The sequence below is a fragment of the Oncorhynchus tshawytscha genome, linkage group LG28, assembly GCF_018296145.1.
Source record: "Oncorhynchus tshawytscha isolate Ot180627B linkage group LG28, Otsh_v2.0, whole genome shotgun sequence".
NCBI classification, from domain to species: Eukaryota; Metazoa; Chordata; class Actinopteri; order Salmoniformes; family Salmonidae; genus Oncorhynchus; species Oncorhynchus tshawytscha.
The window spans coordinates 22,279,727-22,301,101 of NC_056456.1; the positions used below are offsets into that span (position 1 = coordinate 22,279,727).

General features: G+C 49.1%; 1 protein-coding gene across 2 annotated transcripts in view; it reads right to left on the reverse strand.

Annotated features, from left to right (window-relative positions):
• LOC112226931 (zinc finger SWIM domain-containing protein 5) overlaps nucleotides 1-21,375 on the reverse strand; it is a 48,739-nt gene that overhangs the window by 5,370 nt on the left and 21,994 nt on the right. Inside the window, exons 2-12 of one of the 2 annotated variants that reach the window (XM_024391614.2) lie at nucleotides 9,617-9,973; nucleotides 8,397-8,545; nucleotides 6,785-6,935; nucleotides 5,145-5,270; nucleotides 4,638-4,814; nucleotides 4,090-4,236; nucleotides 3,792-3,929; nucleotides 2,380-2,637; nucleotides 1,550-1,685; nucleotides 474-631; nucleotides 141-304 (exon numbers count right to left, since the gene is read on the reverse strand). In XM_024391614.2, the coding sequence (XP_024247382.1) occupies nucleotides 141-304; nucleotides 474-631; nucleotides 1,550-1,685; nucleotides 2,380-2,637; nucleotides 3,792-3,929; nucleotides 4,090-4,236; nucleotides 4,638-4,814; nucleotides 5,145-5,270; nucleotides 6,785-6,935; nucleotides 8,397-8,545; nucleotides 9,617-9,973 (1,961 nt within the window). Of the gene's footprint in view, nucleotides 1-140; nucleotides 305-473; nucleotides 632-1,549; nucleotides 1,686-2,379; nucleotides 2,638-3,791; nucleotides 3,930-4,089; nucleotides 4,237-4,637; nucleotides 4,815-5,093; nucleotides 5,271-6,784; nucleotides 6,936-8,396; nucleotides 8,546-9,616; nucleotides 9,974-21,375 lie in introns of both variants that reach the window. The other variant, XM_024391613.2, reaches the window with a different exon arrangement.

Here is a 21,375-nt window from a genome sequence, read left to right on the forward strand (position 1 = left end):
GAGAGAGAGCATGTTAGAAAAGGCAAACCGCACAGCAATTCAACACGTACCCACCAGCACATTTCATCCAAGACATCCCTGCGCACATGCACACCCCCCCACGCCCAACACCCCAGACCCTACTAGCTATCCCTCAGTACCTGCAAGCCCAGCTCCAGAGCTACATTGAGCAGGGTGATGTCTGGGGGGTTGTCAGCCGGAGTGGCAATCTTGAAGGCATCCTGGGCCAGTTTGAAGATGAGGGAGGAGGAGTGGATGTTCTTCTGGATGGCCTCCAGCACCGTCCGCAATCTCAACATATCTCCTGGAGGTACAAACAACACAACATTAGATCCAAAAACATTTCTCATCCAACAGTTTGTATGTGGTGTTCTTTAGTGGTGCAGAACGGCATAGGGGCGTTTCTCTGATAGTGGTGTGGTTGTGCGTTTCGGCTGATGGGGTGTGTCTGTGTGTATGTAAGTAGAGCTGACCTTTGGCTGCGGTGAGCATGGTGGAGGCCAGTTCACACTGCTGAGACTCCAGGTGGCCCAGGGTGAACCAGCGGGGATATCGGCTGGGCACGATGCTGATGCCATGGTGGGGGTGACCCAAGTCTCCCGAGGGCGCCATCGACTCTAACACAGGGAGCCTAGAGGGTACAGACAGACAATGAGAGAAGAGAGACAGTGATTAGATGAATTATGACTACTAAGAAAATGTTTTCTATTCAAAATGGGCAACTGGTGGCCCGCACCCCTTTCGTAGGCCCACGGATCAACCCCGACTGAGTTTTTTTAGGAACTCAGTCAGGGTCTCAACTTACCGCTGAGTTAGAATAGTAGAATACACAATTTGATTGTGCATCAGCAGTTTCTCTCTATCACAGTCACTGACAGTCATTAATTAGCCCATGCCAGATTGCATTTCTTTTGTTATTATTGAATAAATGAGTCTAGCCAGCTATCAACATTTCAATTTATGCCCCCCAAAAGGCTAGGGCTGGCTCTGACTGCATGTGTGTGTATGGATGTGTGTACGCAGACCCGCGAGGCACTGCACCCCCCACCCCACGATGACTTCAGTTTTGTTGTGGCCCCCACCCCCGTCACAGTTGCCCATCCCTGGTCTACAGCATGATTATAGGTATCATCCTCAGATTAACGCTGGCTCATCCAATCTCAAGGCTGTATAGCTGCATTAGTTCTCTGCTCACGAAGTCTACATATGCACCGTGTGTGTGCAGCTCCGAGCCGTGTTATTGATTGTGTATTAGCCGGGACCCTGAGGAGCCTCAGTGGGATAATGACTCTGCAAGGCAAATGGGGATTATGCAGTCATAGGGATTCATCCCTCAAAACAAGGTACAAATAGAGCCTTTTCTCAGACACACACTGTTGCAGTAAGATAGGAGGATCACACTATTTTGATCATAAAATGTGATAAAATCCTGAATGTTGTAAAATTATATTCAATTCAATATTATTTTACAACTTACAGTACGTTCAACCTTCAGGATTCATATGTTCTGTTTTTGGGATACATGCTAGAAGGTTTTATGGGATCTCACCTCATGGCCTTCAATGCTAGTTTGTAGGCCAGGTCTGCGTCGTGGGGCAGCAAGGCTGAGAACAGGTACTTGGCAAAGGTGTGCATGGGAACACTCTCCCTGTGGATGACATCACCAAGGCCACTGAAGGGACCTCCTGAACAGAGACGGGTGGACAGACACGATACATCAGAATTGTCCAGCTACATACACACACCGGAACAGGGAATCTTCCCTTTCTGTTTTGGCTCCGTTTCTTGGTGAATAGTCCAAGTCTACCGGTTTTAACAAATCATGCCTCAAAGTAACAGCAATATATACCTCTTTCAACCTGATGGGGGCGAGAGCAAACCGGAAACCACACACTCACTGCCCATTGGGCATTAACCAAATCTCTCGTCCCTAGCAGCGAGACAGATGTCTGCTCTAGGGTTACACAGCTAACGTTCCCCAAAGCCCAAGATGGGGGTGGGCTATAGCATAGCTAGCATGGGGAAAGGGAAGGAAGGGGATAGACGTGGTAAAGGCCAGGGTTGAGATCCATTTTCAGCCGAGTGTTGCGAGGCAGGATCTGTGGAAGGGAGAGAGGTGGGAGAGAGGGATGGGATGGGAGAGCTAAAGAGATAGGGTGAGAGGAAAAGAGGAAGGGAGAAGGGGAGGCAGCAAGCAGGGCAGATAGAGAGAGGGAGATGGAGGGTGAAAGAAGAGAACAGGAGAGTGAAGGAGGATAAGTGAGACAAAGAGAGGGGGAGATTGAAAAAGAGAGGAGGAGATTGAAGGGAACAGAAAGGGGATAGAGGATGAAATGAGATGAGCAGAGGACAATAATAAAATGAAACTAGTCTTCATACCTTCCAGTAGGAGGATAGCCTGTTTCCTCAGCGTCTGGACCAGCAGATCATCCAGCTCCATCTCCTGCAGCTTGGCCACGATCTGCTCCTCGTTCCGACACACCTTATCCTGGGCATAGAGGCCTTCAGGCATCACCCTCTGCTGCCCCATGCCCATCAGGGCCACCTCCAGGGCCAGCGCCAGGTAGGACTCCCCACCATCTGGGCAACCCCACACAGGCACGTGGTGGTATACCGGGGGCTTGTGCTCTCCAGAGTCTGACGAAGAGAGGTTTTTAGTTTACAGGGATGGTCATGGAAGTGAGATTCCATTCTATTTTATTAAACCTTTATTCAAACGGTTTGCAATGGCGGTCGAGCAGGATTATGAGATATTGCTAGATGCTAACAATAATCCAAAATGGCTGCCTAGTTTATTTTTATTGGGGGTGGGGCTGAAAGGTGCTGGTTATGGAGAGCAGCTGACACAGACAGGAGCCTCTCTCTCTAGCTCCCAGTCTCCCACACAGCCAGCTGTGGATGCCAGGCAGCACCAGAGAGAGAGAAGTGTCCCTGAGGTCCCGGAAAAACACTAACATCTGCTGACAAGGACTCAGACCCAACCCACGGGAGGCTCACACTTAAATCCCCCTGGCAAATTATTCCTCCCTCTCTACAACAATCCTGTTTATTACAGGGGGATTTCAGGATTCTCCAATCGTGACGCTGGATCAAACAACATCTCTTCTCCAATGTAACGTCCATTGGATGTAAGCCTTGGGCTTCTAGGCTTTTTGGCATGTGTGAGATCAGCTCCAAGGTGGATTTAACCATGTGGAATCCCTTTGCTGCCCGGGTTAGTTCTCATACTGTAACCATGATAGCCTCCATGTTTTCCTCTTTCCACTGTTATGGCTCTGGCTCTTCTGACCAGCTGCAGCTGCTGTTGTTGGTTCTGATGTGTAAAGACCCCTGATTGGTCAGAATTCAAATTAAACCCTGCCCCCTACCAGATGTTTCCAGCTGCTCACCAGAGTCAAACAAAGGACTGTGAGGATGACCCTATAAATTATAATCCACACACACTCTCCCTCTCTCTCTAGCCCCCTTACCGTACCACTCGCCAGTATTGTTTCGGCACACAATGCCTCCCTGTAGGTTTGTAAGTATAGGCGGTACCAAATTCCTGATCTGTGTTTGGCTGGGCTATTGGACGTATGGGATGCAAATGGTGATTGATTTTAGTCATGTTAAGAGTGAAAGAGGTGCTAGTTGCCGTGGCCTCTACCAAATTGTATGGGACAGTTCTATATGGGTGACTTTGCCAGGGGACGGCCTTGATCAGCGGTGGTTGTTGGACTGACCTCATTTTTACCAGTTCGATTGACGAGGACTGTAAATGTTGCCTAGACAGGGCTTGGCCAGATGTGTACCTCCAGTGTCCATAGCGTTGTCGTCCTCCACCCGGCAGGTCTCAGTGAGGGTGGTGAAGAGACAGCCGATGGGATCCAGGGGGTGTCCCACCCAGCCCTCCAGGTTAGTTGTGCTGGTTGTCCCCCTCTGAAGCAGCTCTGACACACACAGGAACACAGCAGGGTTACAACAAGATCAAACACTGTATAAAAAAATCGAACATATTCGTTCTGTTACGTAGGGCTCAGAGTTTTCCCTCATCAGGTCACATAACCAGGAAAAACACTGGGCCCTACTAATGAGAACAGGGGGCGCTACCTTTCTTCTGGTGCTTGTAGATGTCCAGCTGGCGGTGCTGCTGCAGCCGGAGGGTGTTGATGATAGCCACGCCCAACCGCAGCGCCTCACGGGGGTAACCATGGGAACGCAGGGCATCAACCCGCGCACACGCTGTGGGGACGTGATCTACGACACAAGTCACATGTCAGTGGCTCAGCAACACCACACCCATGCCGGCAGCCTCAGCAGAAGACACCCACTCCCTCTATCCGGGCTTAAGTTGTGCAGAATGAGGACAAATCTTCCCCCAGAAGATGTTTACTCCAGCTCCAGGGTTCAGTGGAAGTGGAATTAAAGGAGGCTTATGACACAAATAATGTGGTGGTGTTACAGATAGGAAAACACACCAGCATCATGGCTTTAACTCCTGCCAGGAGCTGGGCCAGCGTGTGTGTGTGTGTGCGTCCGTATACGCGTCTGTGTACGTGGTGTTAATAAATATACTGAGATGGCCTCCCGATATCATCTTGAATTAATATAATATCTAGTGCTGAGAGTGTGTACTGAGCAGGCCATTTCATTCTCACCTAGCCATAGAGGCAGGCCCTGGGGGTTGAAGAGCAGACTCTCTCCCTCTCTCTGGTAGGCTGGGGACATGTAGTAGTCACAGCTGATGATCCTCTGCAGGTGGCTGTCCTGCCAGTGGAGATCACAGGCCTCCATGGCCCGCGTGAACACTGTCCGTCTGGGCCGGGCCAGGGAGTCTGGAGGGGAACACACAGGGAGGGACGGAAGGGGAAAGTTAGACCTCAGTCCGTTGGACATACTGTATAGTATCACTCAGCAATGGAGATCTATCGATGAGTACTTTGAGTACAATATACTCAGGATTACTACGATAACTACAGTCAACTTTCACCACTGTATCAGAATCATGGTTTGGGAAATAAAATGCATTCTAGTGACAGTTTACAGGCCCAGTGTGTGTATATAACAGTATACATGTGTATTCTATATGTATGTGACTCCAGACTGCGACTGACCCTGGGCGAAGTTGCTCTGTGGCAGAGCGTTGGTAATGTTGGGCAACTCACTGCCGTAGTTGCCGTCCTCCAGGGGACAGATGTCCATGTCGCCCCACTTCTTCAGCTGCTTCAGCCAGCCGCTCTTCTCCTCGCTCTTACAGTGCGGGTTCAGCACGATGCACACCCACAGGGCACCTGGGGAAGGATAAAGGTCCAGGGGTAAAGGTCAATGGGCAGAATAACCAATAACGTTTGACTATTTAGGTGTGGAGGAGAGGGTCCATAGAAAGATCATGTCCTTCTATGGTAATATTGTGAACGGGTCATAAAAGTTAACAGTGTATGTTGTGGTCCGGGTTGGACTGTATTAAAGTCACATCTTTAAAACAAAGGCACTGGGACGTTAGACAGATCCTTAGTAGTAAAGACTCAGGGAAGGGAACTGAGCTAGTTTACCCCTCACATCCCTTCCTATCATAAAGGTAACAAATTACCAGTATTCACCCCCTGCTTCTCACTACCTTTTAAACCCTCGTTTCAGAGCACTTTGTTAGCTCACTGCTGACCACACGGACAGCTTCTGGTACTAACAGCCTACGAGAGTGCAGCACGGTTGCTTTAAAGCACCCCCCCCAACAATAGCACATTTGATTGGCCGCTTTGGTGATCATCCTGTGGCAGTCCTAGCCAATCAGAGAGCCCTGTCCTGTCGCTCCCCGGTAACTAAACATTACCCCTGAGCCAGGGTTCTGCTGTTCTGTTGTGTGTCCCTGAAGAGGGAGAGAGGCACAGCAAACCTCTCGCTGCTCTGCTGTTGCTCTCCAATGAACCTCCTCAGGATCTGCAGTCATCGACCCCTTTTAAATGCTCCGATCAATACCGGGGAGGTTGAAAACCCCATTGATCCCGGGCCCGTTTCATGCAATCCCAATAGAGGTGAGTGCCTGACCCTAATGTATGCACTGCTGGACTGCTGCACAATCACACCCACTGGCTCCAGCACTGACTGATCCACTGCTATGGCAGCATGCATGGGGCGAGAGAGATCCCTCACACCACGCGTATCATGATGGCTTTCCAGTTAGGTAACAGTTACATAGCTGTGCTGACTGAAGTGGTGAGGCCACATTCCGTTTGGAATTGCTCTTTGAGCCGAAAGGTTTTTCAGATGTACCTTTACTACCTGCTACCTAAGCGACTGACTGTGAACGACACACACTGCTTTGGACAAAGGCATATTTTTTTTCAACTGACCCAAATCAATAACATCCAAGCAGCAATGAGACAGTTGGTCAGAAACACTTCCTATCAATACCCTTTTCATAATGCATTATGTATGATGTATAGCCTTCTGCAATGCATTATAATCCACAACATACACGCTAATAGCAACTCACAATCAACAGTGTTACCTCATATTACCCCGACTAACCGTTGCCTCCACACATTAACTCTGTACCGGTACCCCCTGTATATAGTCTCCGCTATTGTTATTTTACTGCTGCTCTTTAATTATTGTTTACTTTTTTTGTTACTTTTATTTCTTATTTTTACACATATTTTTCTTAAAACTGCATTGTTGGTTAAGGGCTTGTAAGTAAGCATTTTACTGTAAGGTTGTATTCGGCGCATGTGATAAATCAAATTTGATTTGTTCTGTGCAAATTGGTGCTCTACACTGTATATTTAAGGAAGTGAGAGGGACTTACCCAGTTCGTCCCATAGCTGCCGACACTTGTCCGTCATGCCAGTCCCCTGCTGCCGCCACAGAGAGAGGCGAGGGTCGGCCATGAACTGTTCCGTGATCAGGGTCAACATCCTGGCACCGTTAGAGTCACGCATCCGCAGCATTTCTCGCACCTACAGAAAACATTAATTAACTTCTTCGGGATAGGGGGCGCTCTTTTAATTTTTGGATAAAAACGTTCCCGTTTTAAACAAGATATTTTGTCACGAAAAGATGCTCGACTCTGCATGTAATTGACAGCTTTGGAAAGAGAAAACTCTGACGTTTCCAAAACTGCAAGGATATTATCTGTGAGTGCCCCAGAACTAATGCTACAGGCAAAACCAAGATGAAATTTCATACAGGAAATGGTCCAGATTTTGAATGCGCTGTGTTCCAATGTCTCCTTATATGGCTGTGAATGCGCCAGGAATGAGCCTGCACTTTCTATCGTTTCCCCAAGGTGTCTGCAGCATTGCGACGTATTTGTAGGCATATCATTGGAAGATTGACCATAAGAGACTACTTTTACCAGGTGTCCGCCCGGTGTCCTCCGTCGAAATTATTGCGTAATCTCCAGCTCCATGCGCGTTTCCATTTTCTTCAGAGGAGAAAGTCAACTGCCACGAATGATTTATCATCGATAGATATGTGAAAAACACCTTGAGGATTGATTCTAAACAACGTCTGCCATGTTTCTGTCGATATTATGGAGTTAATTTGGAAAAAGGGTTGCGTTGCAATGACTTAATTTTCATTTTTTCCTTACCCAAACGTGATGAACAAAACGGAGCGATTTGTCCTACACAAATAATCTTTTTGGAAAAACTGAACATTTGCTATCTAACTGAGAGTCTCCTCATTGAAAACATCTGAAGTTCTTCAAAGGTAAATGATTTTATTTGAATGCCTTTCTTGTTTTTGTGAAAATGTTGCATGCTGAATGCTAGGCTTAATGCTATGCTAGCTATCAATACTCTTACAAAAATGCTTGTTTAGCTATGGTTCAAAAGCATATTTTGAAAATCTGAGATGACAGTGTTGTTAACAAAAGGCTAAGCTTGAGAGCAAATATATTTATTTCATTTCATTTGCGATTTTCATGAATAGTTAACGCTGCGTTATGGTAATGAGCTTGAGGCTATAAATAGGATCCCGGAAACGGGATTGCTCGTCGCAACAGGTTAATATACAGTAAGTCATCCGGGATGGATTTTGATACTGAACATTCATGTATGCAGAGACAGACAGAGACAGACAGACAGAGACAGACAGGGCAGACAGACAGGCAGACAGAGACAGACAGACAGGCAGACAGAGAGACAGGCAGACAGGGCAGACAGAGAGACAGACAGGCAGGACAGACAGGCAGACAGGGCAGACAGAGAGACAGGCAGACAGGACAGACAGGGCAGACAGAGACAGGCAGACAGAGAGACAGACATGCAGACAGGGCAGACAGGCAGACAGGGCAGACAGAGAGACAGACAGACAGGACAGACAGGCAGACAGGGCAGACAGAGAGACAGACAGACAGGCAGACAGGGCAGACAGAGAGACAGGACAGACAGGGCAGACAGGGCAGACGTATGTACCTTGGCAAACATGGAGTTGAGCTGCTTCCCGGAGCCGTAGTACCCTCCCTGGGACAGGAACAGTTTGACCTGCTCCCTGACCTGCTCCTCATCCAGGTGCCAGCAGTTGTCGTCATCAATGCTGGCCCCTGCCGTGGGGTCCGGGGCCCCTGGGAACACAAACAGAAAGAGACAATGTCAGACCAAGGATGAATTAAAAACCACAACTAAAGCTAGCAGGCCCCAAAACATGCATTATATCAATAATCACTGCCAGACACACCTCGAATCTAACCTTATAATACGATTGTTCCTTAAATATTTTTCTAATTAAGCAAACAGCTAAAAAAAACTTAAACAATGTGTGACCCCAGGTATGTAAACCCAGGTATGTAAACCCAGGTAGGTGTCCTTTAGGAATCACCAACACCCAGTAGAACCAACTGAAGTCCTGCCAAGTCACTGTTGTATCCGAACGTTCACATTCCACAATCAAACTCTCAATCAAATCCTGCTTCTTCATTGTCAAGGGGGCTCCCACTTCAACACACCGACAGCAAACACCAGGAGACTGGGCGATGGACTTCCTTGTTAAGCGGCTGGGGTGGATAAATATTTTGATAGTGATGTGGACAGATAACAAGCTGCAGAGTTCCCCTGTATTCATCCAAAACTGCACCTATTTCTTATATAGTGTACTACTTTTGCCCAGAGTATGGGCCCTGGTCAAAAGTAGTGCGCTATATAGGGAATAGGGTGCCATTTAAGACACAAACTCTGTTTTCCAGACTAGAGGGATAACTGCCTGCTCTGGTGCAGTTAGAAACGTTTGAACGCTGACGTCTGACTTTCTTTTTTTACTTTCAGAAATGGAAAGCACCAGCAGGCCGGGAGACTGGCATCAAACGAGTTGTTTAATGCCTCCGAGTCCTGGCTGCTGCTTTGGTACCGCAATCAGTACTCTGTCAGGACTCTGCCTAAACATCACACCTTGCTCTTCAAGCCCACCAAAGGAAGATTGGGGTAGAAACTAAGGAATGTAAAGGGACTGGCAGAGGCCCTGGGTAAAGCACAATACCTGGTCATCTGGTGGCAGGTATAGAATGTAAAAGCTTGTTGTTCTGTCTAAATTCCTGTGCTAAACATGAATCAACTGTTCACCAAATGCACACTCTATGTGAACATGGGGACCTTACGTTATGTCCAGCAACTGAAGTCTTGGTGTTGTGTGTCTTTCTTACCATGGACCTGGTTGATCTCAGAATTGGACGAAAGGATCTCGTCGGCTAGTTTCTGGGCAGTGGGCAGCACCTCTGTGTGGTGTGCTGTGATGAGGTACTGGACCAGCTTCTGTAGCTGGTCTCTGTTCATCTGGAACAGGGTCTCTGAGATGGGCAGCCGCAGCTTGACCTGCTCTGGCTTCCTGATGCGGTACAGGGACAGTGCCACCACATGGGCGCAGTAGAAGATGTCTCGGTTGCCGCAGCCGCAGGTGACCGAGGTGATCTTGCAGCGGTCGAAGCTGATGGCCACCTTGTGGGTGACCTCGGGCTCCGACTGGGAGGCGGGCTCCGTGACTGTGCCACTGAGGTGGAAACCTGGAGAGACAGAGAGAGGGAGAGAAGACCGGTGTCAGCAGACTTAATCAACATTGAAATTACTGCTGTGATTTCACATCTTCCACTTTAGCAGTACATTCAGCTGAAGAATAGTTGGGACTCAGCACTATAAAAGTCACAAAGTAATGAAGGGGCTGTCAAAACATTCTGGCAATGTACACACAAAGAATCCTGCAAACTAACATGTGATTAAGTTAACCTTTACAAAGAGAGCACCAGTTTGCAAAAGAAAAAAAAGGTAATCTACCCCCAAAGCACTCTGGGATTGAGCTAGCAGTATCATAATCAGTTCAAGGGAAGCTAGAAGTTCGAGCCACATAGTACACAGTCTTAAAATAATAAAACTGAGGGCAGGCTACAGCTCATATAAACCACGTTTGTAGATTAGTTAGATGATAAGATGTGTAATACAAAAGGAGTAGATAAGATAGTGAAGGACAAAGTGGATACTAGTTAAATATGTCTGGACCAGATGAAACTGTTTCTTCACAGGAAATGCTCCTGCCTGTTTGCGAGGTTCTGGCATATTTGAGGTTTTGGAAGTCAGTCAGTCGGTTGTTGAGGGGCAAAGGGTGGGGAGAGGAGAGAGCGCATGCAGCAAGAGGGATGGTAAAGGGGTGTGTGTGTCTGATAGAAAGTCTGGCAGCTCACTTTGACTGGTAAATTATTAATGCTGGAGGGAGGCTCAGAGAGGGGGCTGGGAGAACAGAACTAAATTACTATATCACAGCACCCCATCAAACCATAGCAACCAGGCCTGCTCCCTGAACTTAAACACATTCTATTTATTTAATTTCTATGCTCCCTGGCTGCCAGGTGACCCATGTTAGCAGATTGAATGTGAATAAAGAGTTGTAGGACCTGACCCCTGGCTACCCATAGTACACACTGGACATAGGTACCCTACACCCCATAGAGTGGTATATAAAAAGCCCAACCTACAAACCTTCAATGTAGAGAGCTCAGCTAACCAAGGCTAACCTAATAAACACCAACCTGTCTGGTGAACTGTAATAGACCTGGAATGTCTAACACGCACACGCAAGCTCACTCCCACACGCAAGCTCACAAGCAAGTTCACTCTCACACACAAGATCACAAATACACAATTAATTCTAGGGTTAGACTGGTGAGACAGGGGAGTAAAGCCTGCCGTTCTCTTGCCAAATCCCACAAAAGCCTTTTCCAGATGAGCTCTTCTGAGAAACAAGCCCCCCTCTTCCCCAGTTCCCTTTTTCTTGGGGGGGTGGTCAACGTCCAATTTACTGCCAAACCCTTTCAGGCTGAGACAAAACCACAGGCCCATCTGATTAAGGAGAGTTTATGGTGATGTCTGTTTTCCTTTTGATAAAAGAAACAGAGAGGGGCTAGCCCTATGTGTTGCAAATGACTTGCAGCACAACACAGAGTTCAAAGTGAATTTGGTGAAAGACAAAGATGCATGGAAACCTTGTGGAGAAAATGGCAGACTTGTGTTTACTGCGCCCATTTTTCTTCCATTCAGTCATCAAATCTTGTACTGTACAGGTACGGTCTTGGTCTATTTCCAAGGCAGTCTTGTAAAACGGGTACTGTATATCAATATGACAGAAACAAGGGAACAAACTAGAAAACTAGTAAGATGTGGGATAAGGGTCATTACACGGTAACAGAGTTATGCTGAGGCTCAGAATCTTCACTTTAAAATGTGTCGAACAAAAAACAATGACTGCAAAATGAATCTAGAAAACTCTACGCACAAGGCCTACTTGGTAACAATTTCCACAGATTAATAATAATACAAATCAAAATTAAATTGTTGAAGAACAGTCAGTAGACCGCAAATGGAGAATTATAGTTTCAGGAATAATCCTCTTCCTATATATGTAATATGTTATCAGGTTCTTGTTCAAGTCAGCTCGTGTCATTTGATGTATTTAGCCAGGATAGTCCACTCACCCTACCTAATAAATGTAGCAATTTATGAAACAATCCAAACAATCCAATCCAAAAAAGGTTTCTCAACTCTGTTGCTGCTCACCACCATGTTCGTCTATGGCAGCTTGCTCTGTGGGATGTAACAGTGAGCCAATAAAGTGGACGACATAGAGGAGACAGAGGTGACTACTGCGTTCTAAAATCAGAGAGAGGTGGTAACACAGGCACACGACTGTAGATGATAATACCGTCCTTACTCAAACACTCGAACTCCACAATGGAAAGAGAAGACGTGCACTGTACATGATGCCGCTCATACTACCTCCATCCTTACCGTTCCACTAATCCGATGACAGAGTACATGTACACTCAGTACCAGGGAGAAGCCTTCTGCCATACACCTCTGAGGTTATCTCAAAGGGATCTAGCCCCCAGTCTACAGAGAGGGAAGAACCGCTGCACTGAAAGGTTGTTTACAGAATTTTAAAAGAAGTGATCTTGTAAATTGAAACACATATGTAGAGTACTGCTGCATCTTTTCTGTATGGTAATAATAATAATTGTATTTCATAAAGTGGTTTCTTGCATCGTACAACACAATACAATGCAATTTACAGTCACCTATTTAGCCCGTGATGTTACAGACCAAGTAAAAAAAATCATGAATGAATATCAAGCCCTTCATAATGTAAAAACGTTTTTAAAAGTCTCATGCAATGTAGTCCTGTACTGAACACCACATATATGTTACTGTAGGCTATATCATAGAAATCAAAAGCTATTTCCATGTGAAAATGTTATGAGATTTGCTCCATTGGTTTTGTTGGTAGGTCTACTTTGTGCTCAAATAGCCACAATAGCCTATTGGCAACCATCTAAAACTGTAAGTTGAACAAAATTCTCACAATGTTCAAGTGTCTGCTCAGAAGACCTAAAAATTTGCTCAGGGCCCCCAAAAATCTGAGGGAACATTGCCACAACAATGTGCTACCTATGCATATGTAGTCAGACCGAGGAGCCTCGCTCACCTCTGCGGTCAGTCACAGTATGTAGAGTGGCTGCAGACTGCAGTATGGGACCTGTGCTCGGTGTAAGGGTGACTATGAGGCCCTATCTCCGTGCTGCAGCGTGGTGTGGGTCTGAATCTGACAGTTGCTGCAATGCCACAGCCTACTGCTGGTTAAAGAGGGGCAGGCTGGGTAAGGTGGCTCCTCATCTCCTTTCACAGTGTTCCCTACAGTAGAAAGCCAGGCATCTGCCGCTGATGGACATGAAGGGCCCTCCTCGTCTTTCAGCCAGGGGCTCCCGTTTCCCCCCAGTCACCCCAACCCCCGCCCCGTCTTTTGTTGGCCGGCCGTGTCGCTGAATGTGATCCTGCAGTCCCTTTCTGCTGCTCTTTTCTTTTCGGTCTTTCTCTAGAAGCTCAAGGCAATACAATCCCCCTCTTCGTTGAACCTCCTTCCTTCCGCATGGTGTGTGTGTCCTTTCTGGGCCTGGTCTAGAACCTGCAAACAGTGATGCTCTTCTAGATGAGGGAGGGGTGTCTGGGTGTCCTGAGGAGGAGGAGGGTCTGGGTGTCGTCAGCAGGTGGTATGGAGGTGTCAGTTCAGTCACAATGCAAGATGCTGCTGCTGGGAGGGATGGTGGGAGGGATGTGGGAGGGATGGAAGTAGGGATGTGGGAGGGATGGAAGGAGGGATGGTGGGAGGGGAGGGAGGGAGGGAGGGAGGGAGGGAGGGAGGGAGGGAGGGAGGGAGGGAGGGAGGGAGGGAGGGAGGGAGGGAGGGAGGGAGGGAGGGAGGGAGGGAGGGAGGGAGGGAGGGAGGGAGGGAGGGAGGGAGGGAGGGAGGGAGGGAGGGATAATCAACACAACACTCTGCCACAGCTAATATGGGTCAGGCCAGCACTCCACACACTCTGTGGCAACTCTCAATTGTCTCCAGGAAGAGTCCAAGAAGGTTGCCATGGCCAGCCAGGCATAGAGGAGGAGAGGACAGCTGATTGGGGAGGGGGAGGACGGACCATGTGGCAAACACGGCTGGCTTATTTATCGTACACAAGCTTGCGGCGATACAAAACGCTGTGCGTCAGAGACCGGGTCAGGGGTAGCGGACGCCAGAGACCGGGTCAGGGGTAGCGGACGCCAGACACCGGGTCAGGGGTAGCGGACGCCAGACACCGGGTCAGGGGTAGCGGACGCCAGAGACCGGGTCAGGGGTAGCGGACGTCAGAGACCGGGTCAGGGGTAGCGGACGTCAGAGACCGGGTCAGGGGTAGCGGACGTCAGAGACCGGGTCAGGGGTAGCGGACGTCAGAGACCGGGTCAGGGGTAGCGGACGTCAGAGACCGGGTCAGGGGTAGCGGACGTCAGAGACCGGGTCAGGGGTAGCGGACACCAGAGACAGGGTCAGGGGTAGCGGACGCCAGACACCGGGTCAGGGGTAGCGGACGCCAGAGACCGGGTCAGGGGTAGCAGAGTGAAGATTAATCAGTGTGTCGCCAGTTCTAGTCACAGCAGCACTAACCACAGTAGGAGGCTCTTGACACTGCAGCATAAATCACTTCCCATCGGGAGGCCAGCTCTGAAGGAGGCCAGCTCTGAAGGAGGCCAGCTCTGAAGGAGGCCAGCTCTGAAGGAGGCCAGCTCTGAAGGAGGCCAGCTCTGAAGGAGGCCAGTTCTGAAGGAGACCAGCTATCAGCTATAGGGGTCAGATCTAAAAGCAGCAGCTGAAGCTCCCTTGTCTCTTCTCCAGACCACTCCTTAACACTCTGGGGCTGTGATGTCACACATTAAGAGGTCCCTATCCTTCTCACAGCGCTGGCTTTGTTCACTCTTACAGAGATATGCAAAACCATCGTCACAACCATTAGATATAGCATTTTCCCCCAGTTATTCCCCATACTGTTGTAATCAAGGGGCCAGGGTAAAGCCCCTAAACAGATGAATTTCTAACAAAGGTGAAATTAATGTTTGGTTCTGGGAGCCCTGCCAGCCCCACAAAGCTGATTTGATCCTGAGCAGAAGCACATGGCCGTCTGTCTCTGGGGAAGAGCTGTGCGGTGGGGGAGGAGCCTGGATGGATGCAGCATGCATGGATGCTACATGAACAATATGACTGAGCCAGGGGAGGGAGGGGGTTTGTTTCAGTAGGCTTACTCTTACTCTACACCATCCTGTCCGTCCGTCCGTCCTCCATCCATCCATAGCACCAAGTGACTGGGTTTATGCCTACAGTGTATAGGTATAAGTAGGCGTTAGGAGGAGAGGCAGTAAGACATTGAGACATTTGAGTCCAGCTCATTGATCCGTCTGCTGCAGTGTCTAATAATCATAATAATTCATTTGGGGTTGATGCTTCTAATGCAGCTCCTCCAGCCTGGACCAATTTACTCTGCTGAGGCTGAGTCCACCAACCATCTGTCTACTGCAGCAATGGCTTGCTGGATGCAGTGGTGAGGTTGGGGTTATATGTGTAGGCCTTCCATAGCCGGTGAGTGGGAAAAGCTGAGGATAGGAGAGAGAACCCCTTCATTCATTTGCTCCCTCCTCTCCTCCCTCCCTCCCTCGTTCACCGCTCCACTCCCTCACTGGGCCTGCACCATCTGCCACTCCGCCGGCCCACCCACGTGGGCCCCACCAGCCAATCAGAAGGAAGTCCCTCCCCGCTTCTAAACCATTAACCTCTAATCAGCCATGGAGGCTGAGCTGGAGATCTGTATGCAAAGGAAGGCAGGGAGCTGGGCCAACACAGCACGCACAGTACAGCCTCCACAGCCTAGGACCCCCTCCCATCTCTCTCTGCCCATTCCACCCAAACTACAGCCACATACCAGTCCACCTTCCATCTGTTCCAGCAGCATGGAGGTTAACACAGCACCCCAGTCCACCTTCCATCTGTTCCAGCAGCATGGAGGTTAACACAGCACCCCAGTCCCCCTTCCATCTGTTCCAGCAGCATGGAGGTTAACACAGCACCCCAGTCCCCCTTCCATCTGTTCTAGCAGCATGGAGGTTAACACAGCACCCCAGCCCCCTTCCATCTGTTCCAGCAGCATGGAGGTTAACACAGCACCCCAGTCCACCTTCCATCTGTTCCAGCAGCATGGAGGTTAACACAGCACCCCAGTCCCCCCATTCCATCTGAGGTTAACACAGCACCCCAGTCCCCCTTCCATCTGTTCCCAGCATGGAGGTTAACACAGCACCCCAGTCCCCCTTCCATCTGTTCCAGCAGCATGGAGGTTAACACAGCACCCCCCCCTTCCAGTTCTAGCAGCATCCCCCCCAGTTCCATCTGTTCCAGCAGCATGGAGGTTAACACAGCACCCCAGTCCCCCTTCCATCTGTTCTAGCAGCATGGAGGTTAACACAGCACCCCAGTCCCCCTTCCATCTGTTCCAGCAGCATGGAGGTTAACACAGCACCCCAGTCCCCCTTCCGTCTGTTCCAGCAGTATGGAGGTTAACACAGCACCCCAGTCCCCCTTCCATCTGTTCTAGCAGCTTGGAGGTTAACACAGCACCCCTGCCTCCCACCCATCTATCTCTACACAACAGACATGCATATGCACAGACACAGCAGTGCATTCAGCATCACACAAGGCCCAGGGCCCGCTGATCTGATAAAGGCCTGATTGATTCATTTGTGATTTCCTGACGGCGCCATCATGGCCCCAGCACTGGGAGCCATTTGTCACGATCACATTCAATTGATTTCTGATTCGCTTGAATTCTATGCGACGGCATAGAGGGGGGGAAAAGCTTTAATCAACTCCCTTTCATTGGGCCTCCCTTAAAACACAGGCACGGACGTCTACGGAACTGGAAGATAAGATGTGCCAGCCAATTTCCCATGATGTGTTTTGAGCTTGTAGGCCTGTCGTTGAGTTGGTGGGGGGGTTTGAGCTTGTAGGCCTGTCATTGAGTTGGGGGGTGATACAAATCTGAGCTATAGCTAGCAACGCCGCACTGGGGAAGATCAAAACAATCATTTAGCACCCGGTGCAAACCAGACGTGGCTGAAGTGCCTTTATTCTGCTGCTGATCATTCATAGATTCAGGCGGGAGAGCAGTCTTAGTGGAAGAGATAAATATGAACGAGAGAGTGAGAGAGAGCAGGCTGAAAGGAGAAGATGAATCGTAGCACGTTGGGACGGGCCGTAATCACATACAGATGTCCTGCTTGAGATAAAAGAACGCCAGCTCTTCAAATGGAGGCTGACAGAATGGGAGGGGGATATCCCCTCATTGTTATTTGGGCTCAAGGTCTTCATGGCTGCCATACTAAAAGCAGAGCTGAGAAAGCATATTCCGTTTCCCTGATCAATTCAAGACATTGTAGGAGGCAACAGTGAATGCTCCGTGTGCGTGGAAGGTACACTTAAATTCCCCTTGAATGGTGCTGTGCAATGTGTAGCAGAGAAAACAAATGCAGAATATCCAATGTTCCTCACAAACAAAACACCTGTGCTGTTCCAGTCAGTACACAGTACTGCAGTCAAAGGGCCTTGGTTGATGTGTAGAGAAAACTGGCCAGCCTTCTCCTCTCCTGTGTGCGGGCAAACCTCTTACCCAAGGCTAAACAAAAAGATTGAGATCTGGGGTTTCACTGCTCTTGTCTGCTGTGTTTGCGTGCCTTACATTGTTCGTTGGCCTTGTGTGTCGAGGGAGGAGCTGCAGGTAGAGGGTTAGCTGCTAGCTGAGGGGCAGCCAGGGTGCATAAGAGAAGCTGACAGCTCCCAAAGGTCACAAGGCTGCATTTATCCCCCAATTACTGACAGATCAGGTCAACTCCTCAATGCCTAGCGATGCTCTTATCAACCCCCTCTAGTCTCTCTACAGCCATGGCCTCTAATGCACCCATCTAACACTGGTCTTTCATTATGTGTGCCCTTAAAATGTACAGATTCCTGTTTAATATGCAAGCAACCATCTGCCACCGTCTTGTTGCGATTGACAAGGAGCAGTCAGGGCAGCAAAATGCCTCGTGAGGCGTTTGTTCTTGAAGCACGGTCGGCGGTGCTTGATAAGTGCGCATTAAGAGGCTTATATTTCATAAAACTCACAAAAGCAAAAAATGCTGCCGTCGACGATGAGAAAATGTGCAAAGAATAGCAAGTGGCTAAAGACAGAAACAGGCTCTGAAGTTAGCATTTGTTCTGTTGACAAAGAGAAAAATGTGTAGCGCAAATCTAATCGCCACTTTTGGCATAACTTATTAACCCCTTCAGTTGTAAACCAGCCTCAGATGGAAAGAAACAAAAACAATGAATCTTCAAGGAAGAAAAATCAGCTTTTAAAGTCTGAAGACACTGTGAGCTTGTCAGACACAAACCTCCTCCTCCCCCACAAACCAAACCATTGCCATAATGCGGAAGCTATGAGTAAATGTACAGCTGAGGCGAGGTGAACTGACATCTCCATTGGTCCATTAACAAGATAGCAATCCCTGATCTGCAATTGGGCTTCTGGGTGACTTCATTAAATGCTCATCAAGCCAAGCTAAGCATCTGGACCAGAAAAAAACAGAGGTCCTGACACAAAGGATGGGGCATGACGTGAAGCCTCGTCTTGCATGCATTCTGATGCTGCTTGGGACCCTGAAGGTGTGTTGTAATTCTGTAAAGACAGGCTTCAGATCAGCTGAAGCAAAGGCAATGTAATGGCGGCAACTGAAATGACCACTCCTCCCCTCCCCTCTTCCAACTCCCAAACTCCTCATTATCTAGGCCTATCCCCCCTCCTCCCTCCCAAACGCCTCATTATCTAGGCCTATCCCCCCCTCCCTCCCTTCCTCCTCATTATCTAAGCCTATCACCCTCCTCCCAAACTCCTCCCAACTCCCAAACTCCCAAACTCCCCCCTCAAACTCCTCATTATCTAGGCCTATCCTCCTCCTCCCTCCCAAACTCCTCATTATCTAGGCCTATCCCCCCTCCTCCCTCCCAAACTCCTCATTATCTAGGCCTATACCCCTCCTCCCTCCCAAACTCCTCATTATCTAGGCCTATCCCCCTCCTCCCTCCCAAACTCCTCATTATCTAGGCCTATCCCCCTCCTCCCTCCCAAACTCCTCATTATCTAGGCCTATCCCCCTCCTCCAACTCCCAAACTCCTCATTATTATCTAGGCCTATCCCCCCCTCCTCCAACTCCCAAACTCCTCATTATCTAGGCCTATCCCCCCCTCCTCCCTTCCTCCTCCCTCCCAAACTCCTCATTATCTAGGCCTATCCCCCCCTCCTCCTCCAACTCCCAAACTCCTCCTTCTCAAGGACTATCCCCTCTACTTTTGTTTCAGGGGACTGCCTTGCCTTGTGAGCTGGTATGCACCCTGAAAAAGCCCAATGATGCGCTAGCGCCCCGCTCCCCTCCGCATGCACACAGTACAGTCTTAATCTCGCCGTGACCTGCTTTATTCACCCTGAACCGGCTGCCCACTGGGCCCAGGATTCACAGGAGCTCTTTGTTCTCGCCGGGTCTGTCTAGGCCTCAGGCAAGGGCCTGGCTCACCACAAAGCTTAAACAGCGGTTAGCAGGCGTCAGCTTGGAAGCAGGGTCCTGGACACCACTGCCGCTGCCACTGAGATGCTGCATGCAGAAGAAAGATGAGGAGAAAGAGAAGGAGGAGAAAGAGAGCGGAGGAGAAAGAGAGAGTAGGAGATGTGTGGAGAACAGAAATGAGATCCGGAGACAACAGGGGGTGCCAAAAGGCATTGATGGCGCTCGGAACACACTCGCTCCCGGTTACCTAGCACTGCGGTGAAACAGGATGTTATTTAGTCAGAGGGTGAGACAGGCTTTCTCGGCGTTGGCTCTGGCTGGGACCTTTGAATGGGTAATGTGTGCTGGGGAGTGTTAGGATTGGAATAGGCTCCTCCAAAAGACAGACAGAATCCCAAGCCCCTGGTTAGATTACATCACCCATGTTATTCCTTTCTTTCAATCACTGAACCACAGGAGCATTGCAATGAAGGAGAAATGCTATAACTGTGGCCGTGGTAAAGTAGCCATTTCAACAATGCAATGGTAATTTCACAGTCCCTTTGTGATATTTGCCACCGGATTCAGTAAGTGAAATATCAGTCTCTCTCTCCAGCAGAAAACCCCAACATGTGGCGTTCATATTATAAAGATTATAACAGGGGATTTGTCTTTGCTGTCAGTTTATTTCAGAGCACAAAAACAAGTGAACTCAATAACCTGGGGGACAGGATAAAACTGACACCAGCCCATTCAGACCCGCACCAAATAACGTCACGCGTTCACACATGCGCATGCAGACAGAATAAAAGGCTCAGTAAACAATACCACACAATGCACTTTGGCTCTGTTCTGTTTACAAAGAAAAGGCCTTATCGCTAGAGAGCCGTTCATTCACATGGCCCCGACACTCTGAAAAAGAGCAGCTCACCAGTGACAGCCCCTCTAAGGGAAGCACTGACGGACGCAAAGCTAGCCCGCTCAATGGACCCAAAGCTAGCCCGCTCAATGGACCCAAAGCTAGCCCGCTCAATGGACCCAAAGCTAGCCCACTCAATGGACCCAAAGCTAGCCCGCTCAATGGACCCAAAGCTAGCCCGCTCAATGGACCCAAAGCTAGCCCGGACTCAATGGACCCAAAGCTAGCCCGCTCAATGGACCCAAAGCTAGCCCGCTCAATGGACCCAAAGCTAGCCCGCTCAATGGACCCAAAGCTAGCCCGCTCAATGGACCCAAAGCTAGCCCGCTCAATGGACCCAAAGCTAGCCCGCTCAATGGACCCAAAGCTAGCCCGCTCAATGGACCCAAAGCTAGCCCGCTCAATGGACCCAAGGCTAGCCCGCTCAATGGACCCAAAGCTAGCCCGCTCAATGGACCCAAAGCTAGCCCGCTCAATGGACCCACTGGGCCACCATTCTATAGTACGAGATTCCACACAGACAGAAGGAACATCATTAGTACAAACTAGCCTGCATGGAGATGAAGTAGTTCTCGGTCTCACAATAAGCTACCAGGCACGTGAGCCTGAGCCGTAATAGGAGCGTTGTATGAACCCAGGGTGGTATGTTCCCTTGTTCTGCTTACTATTTCTTTCTCTTCCTCTCGTTCCACATAGATGGCTCTGCATTGTATGCCATGTCTATGGGTAAATACAAGCTTTCCATGGCGCTCCATTCAGGGCAGACAGAGGCCATGTCATCGGGGTGGCAGATCAGAGAGTCGGGGGGGCGGTATATGCATTCAGTGCCCTTTAGGCTGCGATGCCTGTATTGAAAGACACACCCCCCAAAAACAATCAAAACAATAAGCCAGATAAGTTGTCTTTCTCCACTGGCCTGAGACTAAACCAACAATGATGCAAGCTTCACACTTCTGGATGTGTAGACTATGGGTTCCAGTAAAAACAAGCATGGCCCATGTGGAAATCCAAGAGCTGATCTGTGGGTGCCATGCTGCAGTGCCGGAGAGAACCGGAAACACCCA